At 59.7% G+C, this 27311-nt stretch overlaps 1 protein-coding gene across 5 annotated transcripts in view; it reads right to left on the minus strand.

Moving 5' to 3' along the window:
• Positions 1–25612, minus strand: part of Septin9 (septin 9) — a 143796-nt gene extending 118184 nt beyond the window's left edge. The window contains exons 1-2 of one of the 5 annotated variants that reach the window (XM_047543300.1): positions 25255–25612; positions 7854–7910 (exon numbers count right to left, since the gene is read on the minus strand). In XM_047543300.1, coding sequence (XP_047399256.1) covers positions 7854–7910; positions 25255–25273 — 76 coding nt within the window. In that variant the 5' untranslated portion in view covers positions 25274–25612. Of the gene's footprint in view, positions 1–7853; positions 7911–13916; positions 14027–21523; positions 21570–22928; positions 23029–25254 lie in introns of those variants that run through there. The other 4 variants (XM_047543297.1, XM_047543299.1, XM_047543298.1 and 1 more) reach the window with 4 other exon arrangements.
• Positions 25613–27311: the final 1699 nt, after the last annotated feature.

Raw genomic sequence — 27311 nt, forward strand, 5'->3', positions numbered from 1 at the left:
TTCCTGACTTTGAAAACAAATTATTGTTTTTTCCTATTATAAAGGTGACGTCTGTTCATTGTTTTAAGTTTAGGAACTACAGAAGTATAAAGAAGAAACCCTGTTAATCCCACATGAGTCTCTCCAACACCAAGTCCCTCCGTCAGGCAAGCCACGAAGGCCGGAGAGGCCGCAGACCCCGCCAGCCGGCGGAAACAGGGTGGTGGCCAAGGCCAGGGCTGCACACGCGCTGGGTCACTGCTGTGGTGGGCGCGGTGCCTAGCTCAGCCTTGACCCTCACTTCTCGCTGGGTCACTGCTGTGGTGGGGCGGTGCCTAGCTCAGCCTTGACCCTCACTTCTTCACCGCATAGTTTGGCTCAAGGTCTTTTTCCCCACTGTGCCTAAAAATCCAAGCATTCTGGCCCAAGCAGGGGATAATTTGAAACCCAAAACCTGGCGGCACCCATTGGCTCCGAGGAGGCCTGCATTAGTCACAAGCCGGCTCCGAGGCAGGGTGCAGAGGTAAGGCCAGGCTGCAAGGAGGACAAGGATCCAGCTCAGCGTGGGCACGGAGGGCACAACCTGCCAGGCTAGCCTGCCTCCCAGCAGGGGGTCCCACGAGGCTCCTCCTCCAGGGGAATAGTGAGGAGGTTTCTGTGGTCACCTGTCGTCACATCCCTGTCTCACGCTCCCCAGGCACATCAGCGGATCAGCCCACGGCGGCTCAGCTTCACCCAGCCCTTCCCAGATTGGACCCAGGCTTGCCGTTCTGGGACCTGCAGCTGTGCCGGCCCACAAGCCCCTGCTCCCAACCCTGACCTGCCCACAGTCAGGTGCCATCACCCAACAGCCCCTTCCAGGTGAGTCTCAGGCAGCATCTCAGTCCCTCACCTCACATCAGACACCCCTGGTGGCTTTGCGATGTCCCTGTCACCAGTTCTCAGGACCTCCTAACTGCAGAGAGGGGCTCACTGACACAGAGTCTCCTTGGTGAAGCAGCCAGGCGCCCAAGGAGGGTAAGGAGGGAGAGTGAGGACCACTTCACCCTGAGACCCTGGCGGGGCCCCAGGGAGGCCAGAACTGGCACACAGGAAGGAGGGCCAATCACTGCTCTGACTCTGCTCCAAGGCACTCTGTCAAAGGAAATTATGTCAAGCGGCCATGCTTCACTCCCCGGCTGGGCCTGGGAGCCATTTCTATTTCAAGGCTCAGTCAAATGCCTCCTTTCTTGGGGAGCCCTCCATAGTTGCTCCCTCCCCTCCCATCCTGCCCCCAAATGCAGCTGGGCCCTCACGGAAAATGCTGCCGTTGGTGTCTCTTGGTCTTGACTTTCCTCCTCAGTGGAAATGCATGCCCCAAATTCATGTCTGCAGACTGAGCCCACGCTCAGTATAAAAATTAAAAAAAGGTACAGGTCACTTCTCTTTCGCTACCCAGCTCTCTCTGCATCCGGGCCCAGCAGTGGGTTCAGTTCAGCTGCCCCAAACACACCACCTGAGCACCAGAGCCTTGCCTTAGTCCCCTCCAGGAAGTACATGGCGTGCCCCAGCACCGTTGAGAGGGGACAAAAAGTACCAGGTGTCCCCATGGTGGCCTGAGATGCCAACACCAACCAGACACACCTGGGGAGGGTCCCCCAAGGAGTCAGGGAGGAAGAATCTGCTGAAAGCCGACTTTCTAATGGTCTGGGCTCAGATTTTCAGTCACCTGCCATGTCCCCTCCCTACTGCAGGGACTTGGAAACCTGCGGGATGAGTACCAGTTACGGGGGACGTGCAGACTCTCACTTGAGATGACTTTTCGAAGCACACAGCAGCACACACCTGTAATCTTGGTGACTTGGGAGGCTGAGGCAGGAGAATCGCAGATTTGAGGTCAGCCTCTGCAACTTAAGGAGACTCTACCTCAAAATAAAATACAATTTAAAAAAGGGCTGGGGTTGTAGCTCAGTCGTAAAGTACCCTGGTTTTAATCCCTCATACCAAAAATAAATAAATGAAATAAAAAATGACTTTTCTGTTCATTTCCTGCTCTTTCCCAGACTTGACCACTGAAGCTTGCTTCCCTGAATTAAAGATAAAGGAGCTCGATCCCAGGGCCCCAGGGTGCTGACCCGGCCACAGTCGCTGCCGCTGTGCCAGCTGAGCAGAGCAGGTGGCCCCAGCCCAGGCTGCGCGGCCTCCAGTGCAAGCCATGTCCCAGCCTCGGGTGGGCTGCACCTTCTCTGGAATCTTCTCTGCACTTTTTATGATGCCTCAAGGTTCGTCTGTTCCTGAATAAATAAAGGCCAACTCCTCTCTGCTCCCGGGGCTGCTGCGGGTTCACTGATGCTAACTGCATGGGCCAGCCGACTGCTTTGGGAGCCCTTCCAGGTCAGCGTGGAAAGAGACCAAGAGGATGGGAGAAGCAGCCCAGCCAGGGCCGGATTCCACCGCTAACGGCCCTCGCGCTCAGCCATCCGTCCAGGGCTGCAGCCTGCCCGGAGCCGGAGCTGGCGCTCCCCTCTAAAGGGGGCCTTGGCCCGCGCCTGCGCAGAGCAAGACAGATGGGGAGGCCGGGCCCCTCTCAGGCGGGGAGGCCAGGGTCCTCTTAGACTGTGCCAGGAGCTGGCGCGTCCACCTCCCCACGGAGCCAACTGCTGCTCCACAGGTGCCCAGGGAATGTTTCTGGATGAACCGTGACTGAGAACCAGCAAGTCCCGATCCACACCAGTCCTCCCACAGAGCTCTCTGCAAGGATGTCCTTGTTGGATACCCACCACCTGCCGCCTGCCGCCTGGCAGCCTCCCGTGGCCGGTGCACCGCGACAGGGCCGCTGTGGACCTGCTGATGATTTGAGTTCAAGCTTAGCGCTGCCTGGTCCCTCAAAACCTTTCCACTGTCTCCCTTCCACTCCCTGGAGACAGGGCCTCCCCAGGACCACCCTCCCCAGAAGACGAAAAAAGGGAAGAGCTAATTCTTAGCCAAGCCAAAGAGAGCCGATATTCTATCTTAAACTAACCTTTAAATTGTTCTCTTTAGCTGCACCTGACAGTAGAGTGCATTTTGACACATTATACACACATGGGGTGCGACTCATTCCAACTAGCACCCCTTCTCGCGGCTGCCCACAATGGGGAGTTACACCGGCCGTGTGTCCCGCTAGCCTCTGCTGCCCAGCCGCCTCCTGCCAGGTGCAGGGCAATGCTTACTGTCTGCTCCGCTCTGCAAAAACCCCACCGTGGGGCAGCGGGGACAGAGTAACTAAGGCCAACCTGCTGAAGGGACGTCACAACCGGAGCCATGTTATCCTGCTGCCCAGCAGAGGGAGGAGAGGGCTACTTCCCAGAGAGAATGATGCCTGCAGAGGTGACATCGAGCCAGGATGGAAACACAGACTGGAAAAGGGAGTCGGGCCAGGCAGGGGAGATTCCCAGCCTGGTGCTCAGGGCTTGCGGTGGCTGCATGGAGAGAAGGGGACCCAGGGTTCTGCAAGTGAGAGGACTGCGGCCAGGCCTGTGGCAAACGGTTAGGCGGCGGGAGCCTGGCCTGGGGCAGGGTCTTGGTAAGTGCCCCCTGGCTGTGCATAGGGAGGGGCCTGTGGCAGGGAGACGGGGTGGGGACAAGGACATCCAAGGAGGGACCCAGACCAGGACATGACCAAGACCTCGAGCAGCCCACTAAGGGTACCGAGGAATTCGGGGAATTGACCAGGTTTAGGCCACCTGTTGACCTGGGGGTGCTGGGGAGGCAGAGGTCAAGGTCGCACTGGGCTTCCTGCTTGAGAACCTCAGGGGTGGCAAGGCCGAAGCATTAGAGGAATAGGAGGAGGCACAGGTATCCGAGGTGGGAGGGGAAGGAAGGAGTGAGGGGTGCCCAGGGAGGCCAGCAGCAAGGTCCCACCAGCCCGCCCCCCATCGGCTCCTCCACCAGGCGTACTTTTGCCGGCGTGGCCGGGTACAGCAGCTAGCCATCCAACGCACATGCCCGGAGCAGCTACTCTGCACCAGGGCAGCATGGCACGGTGCCCCGGGAGACAGCTGGCGCTGGCTCGGCAGGCCCGCCTCATGGCCCTACTGTCTACTGGAGTGGTGGCAATTAAACTATTAGTTGCAGCCAAGTGTCATGAGTGTTAGGCCAGCACTCCCTGGGGGGCCTGGCCAGGCCTGCAGCTGGGCCGTCTTCCTCAAAGAGGGGCAGAAAGACGGGCAGGAGGGAACGGGGAGCACCAGACCCCGAGGAGGCCCCTTCCTGCCTCAGCGCCCCGCAGGGCTCAGACACCAAGGCGGAGTGTGTCAGGGTAGGGGCCGCGTCTCCACGACAGCCTGGCAGAGGGTGTGTATGAGGGTCCTGCGGCTGCTACAACCCCACAAACAGGACTCAACAGAGTTTGGAGGCCAGAAGTCCAAAACCAAGGTGCCGCAGGGCCAGGCTCCTCCGAAGGCTCGGGGAGAGGGTCCTGCCTGACCCTTCCCAGGCGACCCCTGCGGTGGCTGCATACTCCTATCTCTGCCTGGCCTTCACGTGCTTCTCCTCTGCTTTCTTATGAGGACCCATCACTGGAATTACGGCCCTCCCTAACCCAGGTTACCTCATCTTGAGTTCTTGTCATCTGCAAAGGTCCTATTTCCAGGTCCAGTCACATTCTGGACTTGACCTTTGGGCAGTGACGTCATCCAGTGCAGTACAGAGGGCATGATGGTGGGGCTGGGCAGGAGGCCAAAGAGCCCAGAGATATGGGAAGAAGGAATGAGCAGGACCAGAGACACGCTGGATGCAGCACAGAAGTGAAGGGGATGGGGCTGGAGGTAGGAAGCTCAGACGCAGGCTGGGTAGCTGTGCGCACCGTGGGAACCGGGGCAAAGGTCGCCTGGGACTGTGGTCTGAGAGCTGCTGCCCAGAGAGACTGCCCAGGGCATAGGAAGAGAGTGAGTGTGGGAGCAAACTGAAGGCCTCTGGGAAGGGAGCTATGGCAACTTGTAGAAGGGCCAGGATGGGCATCCACGTGGCAGGAAGGCTCCTGGCCACGTCTGCAGCAGGGGAAACCCACTAGGGAAGTCCACTAGCAGACCTGGGGGTGGGAACCACCTCTCCGTGCAGAGGAACGCAGTTTGCTGTCAAAATAAACCAAGAAGAGAATCCCGGATCTCCACGGCAGAATCTCAAAGTCCACGGTGCATGGATAAGCAGAGAGCAGAGGGTGGCAATTATGCAACGCTGACAGTATACAAAGGCAACACAGGTGTTCAGACAAGGAACCCCTCACACAGACAGGCTGACGAGGCCAGAGCCACATTCAGAAGTGTCATCGAGCGGGAAAGGGTGGGTACAGAGGCCCCGGGGCTTCGACTTCCACATTCTTGTCTCATGGCTTGAATGGAAGGTGGGTACTGGGTGTTCTGTCATGTTATTCTTTACATTTAAAAAAAATTTTTTTTTTTAATTTGGGTCTTTATTTTGGGTCTGGGCATTGAACCCAGGAAACTTTACCACAGCTGCATCCCCAGCCCTTTTTAGTTTTAGAGACCGGGTCTTGCTGAATTGCTGAGGCTGGTCTGGAATGTGCAATCCTCCTACCTCAGCCTCCCCCGTGTCGCTGGAATTAAAGACGGGGCACCACCGCATCTGGTTTATTCTTTACATTTAAAAAATACACCTAACAAATCTATCTTTTAAAAAATCCAAGGATAGAAAGTGCGTGAACTTGCAGGTGTCCTCTCAACAGCAGAACTAGCCCATGCCGGACATGGCCAACCACAGCCTCAAGAACATAAAGGAGTAAGCGTGAGACGTGGCCCCTCTGCCCTTCTGGAAAAGGGACAGGGTGGAGTCCATGATCCGTCACCAGGGTGTGCAACAGGCTGGGAGGAGGGAAGGGATGAATGGGGGCCCCACATGGAGAGCTGGGACTGGGAGTCTAGGTCCAGGAGAGACGCCCTGCCTGGACTCCAGTCGTGGCCGCTGTGTTAGAGACAGGAGCCAAGAAAGGGTGTCTCTGGCCTGAGCCCGCAGAGGAGGATTGCGTGTGTCAGCAGGCGGCCCGGAGGGAAGCTAGATCACCGGCTTGAAGCTTGGGGCTTCGGCAAATTATGCCTTAGGCTTCCAGGGCGGCCATGGTGGGGCCGCCAAGTGCTGACGGCACAGAACCGGCCCGTCTGAGCACAGAGGAGCAACAGCCAGAAAGAGACCTTGTCCCCGCAGTCCAAGGTGCCAGCCTCCCAAGACCTGAGCCCCCCAAAGTGCTGTGGGTCCCCCCAAGCCCACCCCACTGAGGCTGACCAGCAAGAAGAAGGGAGGAGGAAGGCAGACCAGTCGCAAAGCCAAGGGGCCCCGGAGAAAAGGCCCAGACACAACAGCAGCCGGGCTACCGAGTGGTTGGTGGACCAGCTTGGCTGGGGGGCGGGGTGCCTCTTAACCACAGCACTGAGTCATCCAGCAGCCCAGGGGACTCCAGCCAGGGCGTCCCCTCTTCCCACCGTCTCATCCCGAACGGCAAGGGGCCTCACACATCATGCACACCCACACCGTCTCCCGTGCCGCCCCCGCCACCCCTGCAGAGAGCCACCCTTGGCCACCGCAGGCCAGAGGGTGGACAGCACAGAGCACTGGAGGACAGACCCTGGAGAGGTCTGTGCTGACCCTGGAAGCGGGTGCAGGAACATGGGGCATATAGAATTTGGGGACCCAGGGAGCCAACGTGGTCTAGGGCTGTCCACTTCCATGTCCATGGCCATTGCCACTAGCTGGGAGTCAGTACTAACTGGAAACTAAGAGAAAATCAACTAATTAATTCTATGCAAATGAATGAAGAGACTTCCAAATGTGTAGTTGAAGTGGGTGACAGACACTTGAATGTTCCCCTGGACAAGGCTGGCCCCAGCCGGGCTGCGGGCCCTGGGGGCTCGTGGCTCCCCACCCCGGGGCTGGGGCACAGCTGGAGAGTCTGGCCCCCTGACGGCAGGCCTGATTCATGGATGACTTATTCATGTGGATTCCCCATGCCCTTCTGTGACCCGTCTCCTGCTGCGGAAGAGCTGCTCATGAGGGTGCAGCCCCTGCCTGCTCGGTCCCCATACGTCCCTCCGTCCAGCCTGGGTCTGGCACCGAGTCCCCAACACCCACGCAGAAGTGGGCAACATTTCGGGGCCTCTCCAAGAGCTGATCACCTCTGAGGGGAGACAAGTCCCTTCGTCTCTGTGTCCCAACATCTCCTCTGAAGGAGGACGCCAGCCCTGGTTTGGCCTCTGGAAGGAAGAGCCAAGGTGGGCTCTGGGGACAGGAGTTCAGGATGCACACCAGTGTCAAGTCTGGGGGGCTGGAGATGCCCGAGACAGGCTCAGCCCCAGCATCCAGGAGGGTGGTAGGGTGCCCACTTCTGCCCAGGCTGGCCCCGTGGTTGGCCGAGCCTCTGCCGCACCTAGGAGAGGTAACTCCAGCTCTGACAGCCTGGGGAGCGTCTGTTTCCCTCCCCGCTGGTCATTGGGAAAGAGTCAACACAACAATCCCACCACCAGGAACCGCTGATCGAATCCCAGATCATGCAGGTGGGATTTGCTCCATCACCGAAGACATCTTCAAGGCCACAAGGCTGCAGGAGGCTGGCACTAGAATCAGCACTAAGCGGCCCGCAGCCAAAGCCACCCTCCACACCCCTACTGGAAGCCACTGTGCCGCCTCCACCTCCTGCTCTCTCCTCTGTCCTGCACACAGGGCTCCTCCCAGGCCTGGGGTAGCTTCCTGTGGAGCTGGGCAGCCCCTGCTCCCAGTGGACAGTGTCCGGCCTAGAATCCACCTGGACATGCAGCCACCTAAGACCACAGGCCCCAGCTGCAGACACCCAGAAGGCCAGGTGGGATTCAGGTTCTGAAGGGGGCCAAGGCCCAAAAGTCACTTACCTGGACCTGATGGGTCGCCAAGCCTCCGGAGACGGCTGCTGGAGGTCCGAGTGACTCCTAAAGACAGAGAAGGACGATGATCACAGGAGGCCACAGGCTCTCCCTCCTGGTGGGTGGTTATACAGGTGTGTGCTCACTTCTGCACCTGCCAGGGGTTCCAGAACCAGGTAACCCCAGACGAGCAGCCACCTGTACCTGGGAGTGACAGCAGCCGCCCACTGGGTGCTGGCGCTGGGTCAACCCTTACAGTCCCATTTTGCAGATAAGGAGCTGAGTCTCAGCAGGGTGGTAACCTGCCCAAGACCCCAGAGCACCTGGGAGCTGGGCGCACAGTGAGCCCATGTCTGTCAGACTCCAAAGTTTGGACCTGGCTCGAGCATCCTCACAGGGTAGGGTGGCTGCGGGTATCCACGGATGCCAGCCAGGCTCCGGCCAGCACCCCTGAGAGCCACGGCTACTTGGTTTGTGAACAAAGGTCTCCCTGCTCCAGGGTCTGCAGCATCAGGGCACCCTGTCCCCGGCCCTGGGCTCCCAGGGCTGGGTGGAGCTGGGCTGGATTTGGGGAAGGTGGGGACTGAGTTGTTCTCTCTCACCCCAGGAGGACATGAGAACAGAGCCCCAGAACAGCACAGCCTCGTGCCAGACGTGCGGCCTCCACCCACACAGCCCCTTGGCCCGGGGCTGGCCACTTGGAGAGGCTTACGGCAGGCAAGTCCCAACTCGAGGAGATTTGCAAGGTGCTAAGCCAAGCAAACCCCAAAAGCCGCCAGGAGGAACAGATCCAAGAATACGGGCCGCCACCCTATCGCTGCCAGCTTGTGGCATTATGGGGGCACACCTGGGCAAGGCCACGCAGCCCATCCTTCAGAGAGTCTCCCTCACTCCAGGCCAGCCCAGCAGAGGACCTCCCCACCCCCACAACGATAAGACCAGCGCCCAGGAGACCTAGTCACGGCCTGCAGCCTCCACCACCCGGCTGCTGGTCAGGGGGGTGGCTTCCCCAACCGCCCATCTCTCCATCCACCCCTCAGCCACACCCAGGCGGAAGTGGATGCGGTCGCCTTGTTTCTGAAGGCTTGGGACACGGTTCCCCGCCCCATGGCCAGGGAGGCCTAAGGAGGTGGCCTGGCCATGCTGAGCCTCTAGGGAGAGGCCTCCACCTGCCCAGGCTCTGGCAACGGGCCAGACACCAGGTTCCCACCCCTGCCACTCAATCCATCCACTCTAGGAGGTGGGGGCTACCAGCCCCGTTTCACAGCAGAGGGAGGGCAATGGGGCTCCAGATGGAGCAAGTCACCCAGGGTCAGCAGCAGCTGGATCCTCCTGCAGGCCTCTGCTGGGACAGATGGAGGGACACCAGCATCCTCAGTGCCCACCCACTGGTGAGCCTCTGCTCGCTGCTGAGCTCCGAAGGTCCTGCCAGGAGGCCCGAGGATGCCGGGCAGCCCCACCAGTCGGGTGGGCAGGCACTGCCCGTGGCTCTGGCCCCTGGAGCCGACACCCCTGTAAGGCCAGAAGAGGGTGGCCAGGAGGGCGGCTCGGGGGCTGCCCGGGGCTGGAAGAGGGAGAGGCAGGGCCTGCTGCCCAGGCTGCCAAGGGCAGAGTAGGGAGTCTGGGCTCAATCCCCAGCCACAGGAGGCTGTGACCCTCCCCAGGGAGGCGCTGCATGGAACGTGCCATGTCACCCTCTTCTGCCCCACAGCCTCAGCGAACAACTGGGAGACTCACGGTCCAGGGCTGAGTAACACTAGTGAATGGCAGTGGTGTCCCTGCGACCAGCATGCCCCTAACGCGGGAACCTCGGGTGAGGAATGGCCGGCCCATCAGCAAAGACGGAGGCAAACATTCCTGTGGGCTGAGTCGCCTGGGGCTGAGTCGCCTGGGGCTGAGACGCCTCTGCAGGGATGCCCAGGACAGAGGCGGCCCTGTCCTCCTGCTGGGAGGACGCTGGGCCGCTGGACACCCACCCCACTCCCTGCCCTCTGGCTTCCAGTCCAAAGTAAAGCTGAATGGGGTCCCCGCCCGCTGGGCAACCCAGGGCATCTGTCTCTTCCCCACGCCGGGGTGGCGGGCAGCGGGTGAGGGAAGGGCACTCGGGTTCTGGGTTGGGGGTGGGGAGTCTTTTATTTACCCCGTTTAATTTTCCAATTTTCCAAAACGGGAGTCTGGTGCCAGGCAGCCTGGCAGAGAGAATGCCAAGCGAGCCCCCCCCGTAAGAAGGGGTGCAGACCACTCCAGCACATCCCCAGGCTCAGCCCCCCCACCGCCACCCCGGGAGGAGAACCGGGCAGGAATGGCTCCAGGCAGCCCTCTGGCCTCATCCTTTAGGCCGGCGTCCAGCGCTTCCTACGACTCTGCGTTCCAGTTGAGCAGAGTTATTTTTATGTGATTTTAAAATAAAACATATTCAGGAGGAGAGGAAACGACGTGCTGCTCATGTCGGGAGTCAGCCCAGACCGAACGCTCAGACAGCTCCGAGGCCAGGAGGCAGGGAGGCCGGGAGGCAGGGACCAGGTTCAAATCCAGACCTCCAACTCTCAGGCAGCTGCAAGTCCAGGAGGCAGGGAGGTCAGGAGTCCAGGACCAGGTTCAAATCTAGACCTCCCGGGCACTGGCTTCTTGGTTAGCCCAATGGGGACTGAGATGTGTCTCCTCATGCGTCATTAAGATTAAGTGAGAAGGGCTAGGAGAAAGGACTTTGGATGTTCTCACCATAAAAAAATGATCTATGTTTGAGGAGACAGGAATGTTTGCCCTGATTTGAACATTGCACAATGTATGGGAATACCACGTGGTGCCCCACAAATCACGTGGCCCCACAGCTATGTATAACTTGGAGCTGGGGGCATAGCTCAGGGGTAGAGAGTGCTAAGCAAGAGCAAGGCCCTGGGTTCGACCCTCAGCACCACAAAAAAAAAAAAAAAAGAAAGAAAGAAAAGAAAGAAAAAATAAAAGCGCAATTTTGATATACCAGTTAAAAAATTTTTTCTCTGCTCTAGAAAGATTAAAGGAGGTTACACAGTATAAGCACTTAGCACAGTGCCTAGCACAAGGTAAGCACTAGTGAATGATGTTATTATTATTGTTTTAATTATTAAGATAATTATATCTTATAATATTGTCATTATAATACGCCAGCCTGGATCCAGGGACCTATAATTAGGAGACAGCAAAACTTGACTGCTCTGGGCTGATGCAGTTTAATAAAATGTGAGCGACAACCCAGGTCCCTCCCGCCACGGCCCACACTGCTCTGCCAAGAGGGGGTCCTACCGACTCCCTCCAATTCGGGGGGTCAGAGGGCTCCTGGCCCCGGCAGGGCGGGTGCGTTTGGGGCAGACGGTCGGTTGGGACCTGTGGCGCCCTCCCCTGGTGCTCGCCCCCCACCCCGCCCTGGCCGCCCTGAACCTCCCCTCCCGGCAGCCGCTCACCCAGCCCAGGCCAAAGGCCGCTTGGTACAAGTTCATGAATCCCAGGCCAGGGACCAACTTCAGAAGGATTTACTGTCAAGGCCACAGCATTAAACACACTCGGATGAGAGAGGACAAAAGACAGCGGAAGGTGTAACTGGGGACTGTCACTGGCTGGCACCCCAAACAGAAAGAAAACTCGGCATCGGGAAGCAGGAAGAGCACGCCAGGTCCAAGGAGGTGGGGCTCCTGGTCCTCGGGAGAAGCAGCGTGGCCCTGGGCAGAGGAGGCGCCCTGGGATGCCCGGAAGCATGCCCCCTCTGAACCGGCACTGCGGGCAGGGTGTGGCCGCCTGCAGCACCCTCCTGCCCTCCGCCGCCCGAGCAGTGGTGCCATGCTCATGATGTGCGTGTGCCCAGTGCTGGCGACGGAACCAGGGCCTTGGGCAGGCGAGGCCAGCGCTCTACCACGGAGCCTCATCCCCAGCCCCCCTGCTGACAAACTGGGGAGGCTGGATAGGAGGAAGAAGGACAGAGTCCCTGCAAGGAACCTTGACTTTTTTTTCTTTCAGTCAAATGCTTCCGACAGGAGCTGACACCTTACAGGGTCGACATGGTTCAACGGGCACCGAGAGGCTGCAGGGACGCAGGGCCGACCTGCTGTCAGAACTTCAGAGATCACGCAGCTGGCACCACGCGCATCGGCCCAGGTCCAGTGGCCCCAGCTAAGATCCGAACTGGTGCTCCCAACCCTGTGCGGGGCCTAGCACAGCTCAGATGTGTATCTCGACCCCCGGGGGGAAGTGACAGCACCCCGCCCAGCTCTGCCCGGTGCTGACCGTGAAGGGGGCCTGGACAGGCCTCCTCCAGCGAAATCACGTACAAACTCGCTCATCGTGCACAAACAGCCACTCCCAGTATCCATTCTCCAGAGACAATCATCCGGTCCCAATTTTCTCTTAAAACTCATGGGAGCTCCTCAGGAAAGGGAAGGTGGGTCCCAGTGACCCTGGGCCAAGGCAGCTCCGCCTACCCCTTCCTCCTCGGGACCTGCCTGGGGGTGCTCAGGAAGCAGGCTCTCCTCCTGGGGCTCAAGTTTGCTCACGGAAGCCCCGGGGGCGGGATCCAAGTCAAGTGCCGCTGGTGGGAGTCAAGAGTCGGATTCCAGCCTGACCTCCAGGACCACGCCTCCCAGGGCCTATCTGCAGAGGAGCCTCTATGGGGAGATGGCCGCGCTCCTCCCTCTCCCACTTAGCCTTGGCCTTTGCAGGCTCGTGCACAAGGCTGCACGGAGAGGTGGCTGATGCCCCTTGAGGATCTCCTCCCTCAGCACAGGACATTTCCTGCCCTCAAAGCCCACACCTGGAACCGGGGACCACACAAACGTCAGCATATTCGTTCACAAGGCCAGGGAAACTTCCACCTCGGGACGGTGTTCTCACAGAAGACCTGCACCGTCTGGGCAGAGCCCTGGGCCCTGAAGCCGGAGGTTCTAGTCCCCTTGACTCACTCTGACCTACGGAGCCCTCTGGAAAGCAGCGTGCTTCCCACCCACCAGCTCCCGTGAGGAGCACCCAGTCCTCCCACCTACAAAATGCCCACCCAGGGGAGGGGCCCCGCGTCTCAGCTGGGGTCAGGGTTATGATCAGGCAGCACTACGTCCGGGGCAGGGCACCGTGACTCCTTTAAGAGAGACCAGGTGTCCATCTGCCCCAGCCCTCACTGTGTCTGGGGCAAGTCTTTCACCTTTCCAAACCTCAGTTTCCACCAGGACAAAGCGTGGGCATGTGCAGACACCCCCTGAGCATCTACTCTGCACCAGGTTACTTCAGAAGCCGGGTACAGGCTGACCTGGTACGGCCTGGCCCCTCTCTGGGTGGCAAGCCAATGACGGTACCTGTCTAACGGATGGGAAGGTGGGATGGTGGGCACGGGTAGTCAGCTTTTCTCTCTCTGCACCGGGCAGCAGACATTCCAGCTGCCAGATGGCCATGCCCATCGTGTGACATCAGTGTCCACCCTCCACCCACTGAGTAACCCCCTCAAAGGCTCACTAGTGGGCACCCAGACTCTGGGTTCCCATAGGAGGGTTGCCATATAAGGTACAGGACATTTCAGATAAAGGACAAGTAATTTTCTGGGCATAAGTTTATCCCAGTGTTTTCTGGGGCACACTTACACTGAAAATTAATATGTATTGGAAGTTCACACTTAACTCATCACTAGAGAAGGCACCCACCGAGTGGGGACAGGAGAGCAGAAACGTGGCTTCTCCAGCTCTCGGCTAACCACGCCGCTCCCCGCCCCCAGCAACTATGACCTGCGAGAAGGAGAAAGTCCCACGGTCCATTTCCTTTTTTTCTGGTACTGGGGACTGAACCCAGGGGCACGTAACCACGGAGCCACATCCCCAGCCCCTTTTTACATCTTATTTAGAGACAGGGTCTCGCCGGGTTGCTTAGGGCCTTGCTAAGTTGCTGAGGCTGGCTTTGAACTCACAGTCTTCCTACCCTGACCTCCCAGGCTGCTGGGATTTGCAGGCGTGTGCCACCACACCTGGCCAGTGGTCCACTTTCAAATACGGTATTTCGCATTAAATGTAAAACTACTGGGGATGGGAAAAGGTCAAAGGGGAGCTAGGACAGAGTGGTTACCTGTAGTTAATACCGAGTGCGAGAGATTCACAGCCCTGGACAAACAGGAGGTGGGAGGAAGAGACCGGCCTGAACAACAGAGATAACGCATGAGACGCCCGCGTCCTAAGGTGGCCTGCCCGCCACAGGAGAACAGGGAGCTGGACAACTGGGCACATTTCTTTAAATAACCAAGAGGAGACAGTAAAGCCTAGGCGAGTTTCAGGAAGACTGTGCGCCCGCAGTACTCAGCCAGCGGGGAGCCTGGGGAGGGGACCTGTGCCCCAGGGGACAAAATCGTCACCGCCCTGGTGCGCCTGCGCCTCAGACGCTGATCTTGCAAGACCGTCAGTAAAAAGCCTCTCTTTCTCTGCGCCTTGTGCCTCTTAGTCATTCTTTGGGTTTGGGCAGGTGAGCTTGTGTGTCATGTGACCAGGGAGGGACATGAAAGGACAGAGGTCGGAGGAGGAGGCTGAGCTGCAGGGGCAGCCTTGCTCTGGAGCCTCACCACCGCGGGCAGGGACTGGCCGAGAGCTGCTTCAGGAGACCCTTCCCAGAGGCGGAGGGAGGAATCTGGGGAATGAGAGCTGCTGACACCGGCCTGTGGGTCACATTGCGTCACCAGAATGAGGCCGGGAAGTGAGAGGCGGAATCAGCCTGAAGGGCAGCGAAGGGAGGTGAGCCACCACCAGCCGCAGCCAGAGGGGACAGAAGAGAGTGGCTGGAGGCACCCTCCACACCCAGGAGAGCGCCTCTGCTCTGACGGCGGGGTGAGGGGGTGAGGCGCAGGGAAACTGCCCCCGCCCGACACTCCGAGACCCAGCCTGCGCTCCCCTCGCCGCCAGGGTGCAGAAGCTCCCTGGAGGCCGGCAGGACCCTCAGATAAATGCTCCAGTCCCCTGGGCAACCTCAGTTCTCGCTGCACTGCAAAATGCAAACGGGAAGTGCCAAACGCAGGAAGGGTGAGCCTGCTGCTGCAGCGGGATGTGCCCAGAACAGCGTGGTCTGCCCGCTGGAGGTGACAGAGGCAGAACCCAGCCTCAGAGAGAGGACCCTGCCTGGCCCCAGGCTCCTCTTGGACCTGCACTTGCCCCTCCCCTGCCCCTCAGCCCTCTGGCCTTCCTGCTGTGCTTGGACTCCTCAAATTGGCCCACCCCCAGGTCCTCACCTGGCCGGCTCCTTCCTGTTTTCCTGGCCCCGCAGGTCTGCCACCCCCTCTGTGAGCTCTCACCACTCATTGCAAAGCAGCCATGGGTCACTTTCTATCAAGCCCCGATCTCAATTCTCTGCATAGCAGGTGGTGCTATTTGATACTCTTCTTGACAAACTACCAGATGGATGGCCTGATTTTCTGTTTGCTTCTCCAAGAATGTAAGCTCCAAGAGAGAAGAGACTCATTTGTTCACTGCTGGGCCCCAGTAGTGCTTGCTACTGCATTTGGCCTACGGCAGGCATATTAGTCAGCTTTACGTCACTGTGACAAAACACCTGAGAAAATCAACTTACGAGCAGGAAAGATTAATTCTGACTCACAGTTTCAGAGGTTGCTTGGCTCCATTGTTTTCTGTTTTGTTTTGGAATATTTGGAGTTGAACCCAGGGGTGCTCTACCTCTGAGCTACATCCTTAGTCTTTTTATTTTTATTTTGAGACAGAGTCTTGCTAAGTTGCCCAGGCTGGCCTTGAACTTGTGATCCTCCTGTCTCAGGCTCTGGAGTCACAAGTGTGGGGTTACAGATGTGGCCACCACACCCAGCCTGGCTTTGTTGTTTTGGGGGCCAGTGGCGAGGCAGCGCATCATGGTGGGGAGCAAAGCTGCTTGGCTCATGGCAGCCAGAAAGCGGGGAGAGGGATCAGGGAAAGGGCTGGGGTCCCAACACCCCCTTCCAGGGCACGCCCAGCCACCTAACTTCCTTCCTCAGGCCCAGCACCTGAAGTTTGCACCTCCTGACATCACCAGGGTCGGTGACCAAGCCTTTAGCTCGGGGCCTCTGGGGTGGGCAGCGGGAGCTAAGACCCCAACCATAACAGCAGCTGCTCCGCAATCCCATCTCAGGAGGGGCAGGAACTTCTGCCTCGTGCCCGTGGTTCAACTTGCTTCTCCCCAGCACACCACAGCCCTGCTCCGCGGTGTCCCAGTCCATGCCAGCTGCTGCACCAAGACTCTCGGGACTGGGGGCACGCACACAGAAATCCGTCTCCCCACGTTCTGGAGGCCAGAAGTCCAGGGCTGCTGGGGTCGGCTCCTGGCGGGGCCTCTCTTCTTTGCCACATCCTCACGGGGCTTTTTTCTGTGCCTGTGTCCATGGAGAGAGAGAGGCCTCTGGTGTCTCTTGTCCATGGTAAATGGTCACCATTCTGAGGGACAGGGCCCCACCCTTGTGACCCACGTCCCCTTCCGCACCTCCGTCCCCACGGCCCCATCTCGAGCAGTCACACCGGGAGGTAGGGCTTCGCACAGGAACTCTGGGGGACACCATTCAGTCCACACTGGTGGGAATCCGTGTCCACTACCGCACCAGTTGAGGGCAGCAGAGGAGAAGGAGCCCGGGGTGGCGGTGGCGGAGGCCACGGGAGCGGCCCTCCTCGTCTCCAGCAGCAGGCAGGCGAGGTGCAGCCGTGGGGCCCCGTGGCTGGGAGGGCGAGTGGCTCCTGTCTGTCTGCACAGCCTGGCGGGTCCTGCTGGGTCACCCCCATTCCTTGCCCTCCCATGGCCTCCTTGGTGTGGCAGGAGCTGCCGGCTGCTGTGCGGTCTGGCTCTGCAGGTGGGCTGGCTCTGGGCTGTGTTCATCCTGCAAGAGGCCTGAGAGGAGGTGGGAAGGTGGGAGCAGGAGAGGCCGGGGGCGCCCTCAGCCCCGCCGTGGAAGGTGTCCCTAGCAGCAGGTTTCACTTCTTCTGTGACTTCGGCTCCTGCTAGAGAGGCCTGCCTGGGTTCCAGCTCCTGCCAGGTGACCCTGGCCCCTGGACTCTGTGACAGACTTCCTCCCTCTGAGCCTCTGATCTGGGGCTCCCTGCTGCTAATCTCCAGGCTGCCTCCACCACACTAAGCACCCTTCCCTGCATGGGTCCCTCTCAAGGAACTGAGAGGGGCCCCAGCCACCTATTCACATGACCAAAAACTTTTTGTAAAATGCACAAAATGGAAAACATCTTAACTACAATTGGCTAAGATGGCTGTTTATTTCCCAACCAAATCCCTGCCCATCACACTTTGCCCTGGGTAAGATGGCAAGCTGGCATTGCTGGCATCTAGGGACTCCTGCTATGGAGAAGTTGAACTGGAAAGATTTAGTTTGGCTGGAGTGGAGCTGTACTTATGTACTTCCCAGCGGCTTCCACGTGAAGCTCAGTTATGGCTCGGCATCCCAAGGTAGAAATGGATTCCAGGAATACTCCCTCCACGCACAGATCCAGTTCCACCTAACGAGCAGAATCCAAAACCATCAGCCATGAACATGTACGGCAGCGCCTGGCGCCGGAAAAATGTGGGCAGTGAGAAGAAGCAGGATTTAAATGCATGGAGCCGGAGCAGTCTGTGGAAAATTACTATTCCAATGGCCGGAGGTGCGGTTGGAAGCGAAGGATGCGAAAACAGCATGTCTCTCCGTGGGGAGTTCAGTGGACCGAAGCTCATGCCCCACTTGAGGCCGTTTTAGATGAAATTGCATCAAACAGAACTTATCGGAAAGTTTGGGCAGGACAGAAAAATAGCAGGATCGCCACGAACTCTGTCAGCCTCCACTCTTTTAGGCATCCCAGCTACCAAAGTAAAAAATAAATTTCGATCACTCAGGAAGACACGGGAGAACATTATGAGGTCACCAGTGAAGAAATAATGCCAAAAGAGGCAGGAAAAACACACTACCTGGAGCAACGACGGGCAGGCGATCCATGCTTTTCTGGATTCCGCGATGCTGGGAATACTTGGAAGCTGTTTAACACTCGCAGCTTGAGGCCTGGGGTGCGGCCAGTGGCGGAGGCCCAGGCCCGTCCCCAGCACCACGCACAAAACGCTGCTAGTAAAATTTATAATTTGCTATTATTTATTTTCTCACTCTGAATACTCACCTTCTTTTAATTTTTTTTAATGCTGGGGTGGAACCCAGGGCCTCGGCGAGCTGGGCGGGTGCTCTGCCACTGAGGTGCACCCCAGCCCCGCACGTCCATCGCTCTAAGACCTGGGTGAGCCCCGCACACCCTGGATTTGCCCCTGTGGGCTCCCTGTCAACTCTTCCATCCTAGGTATAAAAACTCCCTGCAGTTAGGTCTTCCTGTCCCAAACACTCTGCTTCCTGGGTAGACCCCATGACACACCCCAACACAAACTGCACTCGTGGGAACCAGGAGCCCAGGAGCCAGAGGGCCAGTGGACAGAGGGGAAAACCATGAACGACATGGACAGGGTCCGCAGGACCACTGCAAAGAGCCGCAGGAGGACCTCCCCCAACACCGGGAAAGCTGCAGCAGCCCTTCAGCGCTTCTGCTCAACAGGCACCCAAGTGGCCAGAGAGGTCATCCGATGACCACATGGGAAGTACCATAGAAGGGGAGGCTGAGGACTGCCAGGCAGATGGGCCCTGGGAGGACTGGCCAGGACGGTGTGAGGAAGACTAAGGAGAGAAGAACAACGAGGCCACTGTGCAGCGTCACCCAGCAGCCAGTACTGTTGACCGAGGAACCAGAAGATTCCAGAAGAAATGACTGCAAAGTACTCGACCAGCAGAACGTGATCTGCAGGAGACTGGGCATTCAGGTGGCCCAAGTGCACAGAGGCGCCTCCTGGGGTACCGATGCACCCACGCGGCCAGGTAAGGGAAGCCATGTGGAGCTTGGCATGGCAGGCCAGTCACAGCAAGGAGTCAGACGCGGCACGTGGGGACAGTCTTTCCACAAGCCTGGGACTTCCTTCACTGAAGACAAGGACAACCCAAAGGCAAGCAGACACAAGAACTCCCGTAGAGAAAGTAAGCTCCAGCTGACGCCCGTGTCCAACCAGCCGCCCCAGCACACCTGAACAGGAGGCCGCGGCTCAGCTCCGCACCCACTGCAGGGAGGTCGGTCAAGGTCAGCAGACGCACTAAGGAAGCTGCAAAAGGAAAGTTGAGTAGATCACGGGACGTCCACTCCGAAGAGCCAGGAGCGCGATGATTAGGAAGCGTGCCTGGGGTCTGACTGCTTCCAAGTGGAAAGAGCAGAACTCAGCATTGCTTCCGTGGGAAACCCTAACTCTGAAATACGGCGTCTGCCTCCGGCGGTCAGGGACACTGTGTGCACCTAAGGAGTGCAGCCTGCAGAGAAGCCACAGGGAGGGCCGAACTCGCGCTCTCTGATTCCAGTTTGCATTGTTTGGCAACAGGTAACAGCACACAACTGACAGCCGCCACCAACAAAACACGAAGGGGTGTGTTCCAGGAAGCTTCCCTTAAACCAGACATAAAATTAAAAAATAAAAAATAAAAGCAGTAACGCAGGGCCTGGCAGTGAGCGCGACGGACCCCGCGACCAGAGGGCCCTGCTCCCAGGATGACTCACGGCCCAGAGCCGAGGGCCGCCACACCTTGGGCCCCGGGAGGCCGCCGGCTGCCAGCACTGGCGAGGAGTCACCACCTCTTCCGCCCCAGCCCCACGATGCCAACTGCTGTTGTTCCACCACCTGGTGCCTCGCGGTGACTGCGTGACCGGGTCACCTCTGAGCAGCACCCACACGTCTGACCCCCGAAGGCCACAGAGCCCAAGTCACATCATTATTAGCGGGTTTTGCGAACGACCCCCCAAATTCCTCTGCTGAGTGGGCCAAGTCCCCAGCAGGCTGGAAGCTGACCAGGGCCGGGTCTAACCCACTTCCAAGAGGCTTGGGTTACATGAGAGCTATCCCCCTGCTGGGAGCTGATCCTGGCTGGAAACAGGAGCCGTAATTTATGGGAAGGCTGTGAAAGCAGCCCCGGGTGGGGATCGGAGCTCTCGGCGGCACAAGGCCCGGCAGGCTGCCAGCTTGCTCTGCCCAGCCCTTCCCGGGACTCACCTGGGGCCCAGCTCAAACCTGGGCAGACAGTCGGCGCGGCTCCGTGTCAGCCCTGTCCCAACACGCCTGGCCTGGGAGGACTGGTGCCCGGGCACAGTACTCAGGGACGTCCTCGGCCTCTGCGGCCCACCCCCGGGGCCCCAGGTGCAGTGCATCAGAGGGTCCTGGCCACCACCTGGGCTTCACTGGAGGCCTGGGAGGAGCAAGGGCACCCAGGAGCCGGGGGGAGGGTCACGCGCTGCACCTGGGCAGAGACAGAAGCTTGTCCACCAGCGGGAAGGATGGCGCTCCCACCCGGGCCTCCCGAGACCCCCAGGTCGAGGTGGGCTGTCAGCAGCCGGCATGTCCAAGGCTCCAGAGAGGCCTCTGGCCCTCTGCAGCCCCGGCCCCAGCACTCCAGGGGCCCAGGGGCGGCTGGAGGCTGGTGATTGGGTGCCTGCCAGCGAGGGCAGCAGCCGGGCCGGACCTGACGCTGCGATTGCCTTTCCCTCCCTGCCCAGCTCCCGTTTCCTGTCCTGGAGGTTTGCAGGCTGCCAACAGTCACGCTCCGGAGAACCAGGTCAGATTAGGCCCAGAACAAAGCTCAGCTGTTGCAGAGCTGCCGAGAGGCCACTGTCAAGCAAGACGCTCGGGGAGCTGATCAGAGTCCCCTTCGTGGCGGCTGCAAGGGGACCTGGGCCCAGGCTCGGGCAGGGAAGGGAGATAAGGCACTGAGAAACTGGGCTGGGAGCACAGTACCTGCTCAACCCTGGGGCCAGGCCAGAGCCGCAGGCTGCTGCCGAAGTGGGCCCGGCACTCAGCAGCGCCCGGCAGACTGTTCTGGGATGAACAACCGAATCCACATGCAGAGATGGAAGAGGCCAGGACCCTCAGGGAGGTGGACCCCTCGTAGTTCGGCAAGGCTGCTCTGATGAGGCTGGCCAGCAGAGTTCCCAGGGCCCAGACACGGCTCTCCCATCAGGGAAGAGGCAGAAGCCAGCAACCCACCTGCCCGGGGACACCTGCTCTATTCCAGGGAAGCTCCACATGCCACAGGCCTGGCTGCCACATGACCCCCATGCCTGACACCACAGTGGCTCTGCACCCAGGCAGACTCCTGTTGGTGGGATCACGTGATGTCCGGCAGTTGCCCCAGGACCCTGTCTGAGAAGACCAAATCGCTCCGCATGGTGGGGCTGTGTGCTTTGAACAAACCCAGGCATGGGCACCCACTGACCCCCATAAATCCCCGACAACAGTCAGAAACTGAACATTTCCAAGGTAGTAACCCCAACAGAGGCTCCAGAAGCCAGCAAGTCACCTCCTTCCCCGCTTCTTCCCCTCCCTCCGCCGCCCGCCCCCGTCACCCGCCCGGGCCAGCTGGGCTCTGCACCAGGGCTGAACCTTCCCTTATCAGGTACATCTTAAGCAAACTGCAGAGCCCACGCCACAGTGCTCATGGACAAACACGCGGAAACAAGGCCTCCTCCAGTCCCTCCACGGGGGGCCCTCAGGGTGGCCTGGGATGGCAGCACAGTCACAGAGGCGTGCAGCCTGAGGGCTCTGGAAGGGGACCACAGGGCCTCCTTTGGGGCTCCTCAGGCGAGATGTCCTCTGCAGGCACCCACCTGGGACCTCCGAGCACATGGTTGGCCCCATGGCTACCTGGACTCAGACCACGGCTCCTACGTGGCAATGCCGTGTCTCTTCCACAGCTGTCCTGGCTTGAACTGGCCATGCAGGGGTTCCAGGTAGGAGGTGAACTGTCTCCCTCTCGAGTCCACCGCCAGGTGCACCGTGCTCGGCTCTAGAGTGCCCCTGGGCAAGCTGGGGAGATGCAGTCAGCCGAGTGGTGGCCTGCCCGGGGTGAGCAGGCAGCCCAGGGAGGCCGCCCATGCCCCGGCGTGCTACCTACCTCCACCCAGGCTGGGAAGAGGGCTGGCCTGGGACCTGGGAGCAGCACAACCCGACAGAGCCAGGACGGGCCACACAGGGAGGCTCTTGCCCCCCCGCCCAGCTCCCCTGAATGCACCGGAGCACATGAGCTTGGACGCGAGACCAGAGGCAGCACAACAGGGTGACCCTGGGAAGGGCCAGTGCAGAAGAGGAAGGAGCCCTGTGCTCATAACCCCACGCTCACCTCACCCAGGGCACTGACCTGGGGTGAAGCTGCCCGCCCCACAGATAGCTCTGCACTGAGCCCCTTCCGGGGCTGCTTCCTCTGGGGTGCAGCCTCCTCCCTTCCCAGACTATGTGGTCACCACAGCATAGAGCATGGCCAGCACCCCTCCAGGAGCATCCTGACACCCAGGGAGAACCCCAGAACAACCCCCACTGTGAGCACACAAACGCACACATACACACGCTCTTGCTGCCATTCTGGTGGCTCCCAGGTCTCAGGCAAGTCCCCCTGCTAGTGCCACTGAGGATTCCGAGGGTAGCCAAGGACACTGAGAAGCAAATGCCATGTGACCCAGCACGCAGTGAGAAGTCCCAAACTCAACTGCAGGGAACAGGCGGGGAGCCAACTGCAGCTGGCTCCAACATGGAGGGGCCACACTCCTGGCCTCCAAACCACAGGAGGGGCCGGGAGGTGGGGAAGCTCATAGTTGTCCTGTGCTGAGCAACCAGAGGCCCCCTCACCCTTCCTCCTGTCAATAACAGGACGCAGCAGGCAAGAGACAGATCAGCCCCCATGCGTATCAGCTCACTAACCCTCACAATTTAGCACTGTCCCTCTTCAACAAGTGAGCCGGTGAGATGTGAGATCAAGTAACTGGTCCCCACAGCAATGCGGCAGCCTAGGATTTAATCCCCAGAGCACCGTGGCTCTGAACCTACACAGCTAACCACTGGACCACACTGTCTGTAGCCTGCCTCTATGCCGCCTCCTTGGAGGAACAGGAAGGTGCATTCAGAAGAAGCCTGGAGTCACCCTGGGGCTGCTGGATCCAGTCCCTGGGCCCTGTGGCTTTCCCACTGGCCAGACCCTTGTCATTCTCCACTCCTCCTCCAGGCCCAGCTCAGTCTCACCTCCTGCAGGGCCTATCTGGCATTCGGAGGCTGCACTGGAGAGGCAGGGGCAGCCGGGAGTCCAGGAGTCATGTCTCACACACATCCTGTCTCCCGGTGACAGTGCAAGCTCCCACAAGCAAGGACCACATCTTATTGTCATGGTTTGCTCCCTCCTGGCCTGGCCACGTGCGTTGGATAGAGGCACAGGGACCCACGGTCCTGGTGGTCACCCTGCAGGCTGCTACTGTCTGCTCTTCAGAGGCGCACAGGGGCTCGCCCCGGCTCTGCTGAGAACAGCCTGCTTACCATGCCACGGGTCTGCAAGTCCATAAATAGGTCCAGAAGCAACAATCCCACTCAATCTAGGGGTAAAAATAAAAGCCTTCCCGATTGCCCTTGCAGTTTCAGACTTTAGGGAGATTTTCAACATTCCTGATTCCATGGCATCGATGGCTGCTGAGGGGCCAGGGTGACTCCAGCAAGTGCCCTCACTCAGAACAGGGCTGGCCCAGACCTCGAGGACACTCAGCATGGGGCCGAGACCCCACCTGGGGCAGCCCTGCAGCTCCACCTCTGCGACAGAGGGACCCAGCACAGCCTGGACCACTGCCAGGCAGGGAACAAACTGGAAAGGGTCCAAGCCCGTCCTCCCAGGGCCCCACCCCTGAAGGTAAACATCAGGGCCACAGACCTTGCTTTCGCAGGAGCTGGTTCCTACTCACCCCATAAACTCTGCTTCCACCCACTGCAGAAAGGTCCATCCTTTTAAAAAGAAAATTTCCCTGGGGGGTGGGGTAAGCGGGAGAGGAGAAGGGAGCAAATGCTGGCCTCCCTCCTCCGAGAAAGCCAGCCGGGGCTCAGAGACCTCAAGCCTGCTGTCTGTGCAGGGGAAGATCAAGGATCTAAGACCTTGGGGACCTGGACACCCCCCACCGTGCAGATCCCCCAGGGGGAGACGAGATGAGGAACAGCAAAAGCAAAGGGCCATCCCTGGGCAGCCTCAGGAGCCCAGGGAGAGCGGCCCACTGCGGCCATGCCCACAACCATCCCAGGCATTTGGAGCATGCTGGGGAGGGAGGAAGGCCCAGAGCCAAACCCAAGCATATGCCACCTAGAAGCCCCCTCCTCCCCCACCATGACATCAACTGGCCTGCTCTCCTGAGATGGAGCTGTGCTCAGGGTCTGCGGGTTGTGTTTGCAACAAGGAGGTGCACACTGACGTTCTAAGTTACTGACCCAGGGTTGCAGGAGAAGTTCTGAAGGACCCTTTCCGAGACAGGTATTCTGTATTACTCATTGCGTTCCTGAATATGGAAAGCAGGAGGAAACAGAAAATGGCCCCAAAGCAGAGGGATGGCCCAAATGACCTCTCTAGATCCAACCAAGACCCATGGTTCGGACTTAATCAGAAAAAGTTAATTCATGGGTCCTTGGCAGAAAGCTCTACGTCCAAACAGATTAAGTGAGGAACACAGAAGGCTCCAGGGTTGGCAGAAGATCGTGGAGACAAGGACACCCCTCGGGTCATAAAGGAAAAAAAGCAAAGAACAAGAGAGGGTAACAGGAGTGCCCTTAATCTGCCCTGTGGACTGACTGGGGCTGAGGAGCAGGAGAGGGGAAAGGCTCACTGAGGATCCCCAGCGCCCCAGGCTACCTCCACCTGTGAGTGGGGTCAGGATGCCGCACACATGGTATCCCAGACTCAGAAGACAACCAGAGTTGCCGCGCTCGGGCGCTGCTCTTTGGTCCCATTTGGAGACTTTCCTGCACCCCACTGGGCAGAGGACTAACAGGAGTTAATGTGACTGCCGGTCCCGGAGGCTGGGCGCAAAGAAGCCCCCGCCCAGCCCCCACCCACTGAGGTGCCGCAGGGACTCAACGCGCCTCCACCCACAGCGCCTGGAAGTGAGCGATTCCAGAGAACCGGCGAGAACGGCAAGGAGGGCGCGCGCCCCACAGCAGCCCCTCAGCCACCGAGCGAGCGGGGGCTGGCGGACAGCGGCGGAGCCAACCTCAGGAGCCGCACCAGCGGGGCGGAGGTCCGAGGGCTCGGGAGCCTGGCCTCGTGGCTCTCGGAGTCCGGGGTCGGCGCGCAGCAGCGGCCACTCGGAGCGAAGGGGAAACCCAAGTGCGGGGGGCGCGGTCCACGATCCTGATCGCGGGGAGGTGGCTACAGCAACCGGCCCGGCGCCGAAGCCTGTCCCGCGAGTAAAGCGCCCCGCAGGGGCTCGAAGGTGGAAGCTGCTCAGCGCCCAGGCGACCTCGACCACTCGGGGCCGCCAGCGCTCAGGCAAGAGGGCTGGTCCGGGATACCGACCCTCCCCACGCCGGGCGCGGCGCCCACCTGAGTACGACTTCTTCATAGTGCCGCGGTGGCCGCCGCTCCCAGGGACGTGTGACCGCGAGGCCGCGGGGCTCCGGCTCCCAGGTCGCTGATCCAGGGCCCGGAGTGGGAGGGAGGAGGGCGCCCCGCCCCGGTCCCGCCCCGGTCCCGCCTCGCCGAGGTGCGCGCCGCGCCCTCCCCTGCGCTCGGGCGGCCGGCGGTGCTGCACCTGGCGGCGCCGGCGCGCGGGCTCAAGGCCGCGCCGCGCTGGAGGGACCGTCCCCGCGCGAGGTCCTGCTGCGCGGGTCTCTACAGCCCGGCAGCAGCTCTGTCCGGGGTGAGGCTGGCCGGTGTGGACCCCGGCCCCGCAGCTCCGCGCCCCCGCCACACACCCCTGGCGACAATGGTTGGTTCCGCGATGTCTTTGCAACTTTGCAGTTCCCGGCGCGGGAGGGGCGGGGCCGTGGAAGCGCTGGGGAAGGGAGCGCCTGCAGCGACCCTGCCGGCACCGCGGCCCGCGCGGGGCACAGCCTAGGAGCCCGGGCAGTGCAGGACAGACGACGTCCAGTACGCGTCCCGCTACTTTGCTGGTAATGAAAAGAGCAGACCTCATCGACTCCTCCGATGAGCGGGAGCCTCGGTTTGCTCATCTGTAAAATGGGTGGGTTGGGCCAGCCTGTCATTTCTGTTCCAGGTGAGAAACCCTGAGCATCTACCCTGCGCTCCAGGCGCTCACCTAGAAACCGGGTCTTTACAACCCGGGTGATGTATGCGGCGACGTACTGAATTCTCTTCACTTTTGAATCCTTAAAAAAATGTTTTTTCCATCACAAAACGGTTTTTTGAAAGGTAAAGAGGAGAAAGTGATTAATTCTGTCTGGAGGGTGGTGAAAGAGTTTTATTGAGGTGTTGCCAAACCAAGGTTTTAAAGACTGAGTAGGAAATTGCCAGGTAGCCAAGGTGATGAGGAGGCGGGGGGAGGGCGTGGTCGAGCCTGGGGCGCGGTGTATCACCGCGAGCCCTGGGGACACTCGCGGGCAGGACTCTCCACATCTGCCAGCTGCGGCCAGGCCGATGAAGAAAGGAGGGTGGGGGCGATTCTGGAAGCGAGCGAATTCTCAGCAGGGTGCAGCGCTGCCTTCTGTGCGCCGTCCCAAAAGCTCTCGGGAGACTGACAGGATCATCAACACCGCCACGAAAATTCCCTCTCCCCCGTCCTTCGCCTTCTCCGAGTCCAAGAAGCACCGTCCTTCCTGCCTGCGCGTGGGAAACTTGCGTGCAGAGGCGCATGCGCTCAGTGACTTCTCAGTCCCCCTCCTCATGTCAATCAGCCCAATAGGCGCTCAGGCTCCCGTCCCTGGTAGAGGGGGGTGGAGTGAACTCCAGGAGCCAACCCCTCTGCCTCTGGAGGCTCGGAGGCTGAGGAACGGAGGAGGCGTAGGGAAGGCCTGTCCTCAGATTCGGAGACATCCACACCCGCACCCCCATTGCCACAGGTACCCAGCACCCAGCAGATTTCCTTCCGCTGGGGCCAAATGAAAACGCTTGGGCGCCGTCTGGCACCGCCAGTGACCGACCTGACTCTGCATTCCAGAAGCCGGAAGGAAGGGTAAGAGATGAATGCCTGACCTGGCAGCACAGAGGCGGCACCTGCACGTTGTTTCAAACGCTAGTGTGCTGCTTTCTTAGGCGGCAACAGGACATTTCCTGCCCTGTCGCCTTGGCTCCTCAGGGCCAGGGGTCTCCAGCAGCCTTGCACTGGACAACTCAGGGTCCCAGAGAGCAAGGCGGCAGCCACGCCCCCTTCTTAGCATTGGAAGCAGCGCTGCCTCTTCTGTTGGTCAACATCAAACCATAAGCCCCCTAGACTCAAAGGGAGGGGACAAAGGTCCTATCAGTGGGAGGCGTTTCCAGGTCACTTTGTGGAAAAGCCCAGGGTGATAGGAGGTCTCACTGTGGCCATTTGGAAAATCTGCCCTGCCATAGCCCACCCTCAGCCCCAGCAACCCACGTCCCTCCCGAGGGCAAAATGTACTTGTCCCTGATCCGAGACTCCCAAGGCTTTGTCCTCTGGGGTT

The sequence above is a fragment of the Sciurus carolinensis genome, chromosome 3 (assembly GCF_902686445.1).
Source record: "Sciurus carolinensis chromosome 3, mSciCar1.2, whole genome shotgun sequence".
Lineage (NCBI taxonomy): Eukaryota > Metazoa > Chordata > Mammalia > Rodentia > Sciuridae > Sciurus > Sciurus carolinensis.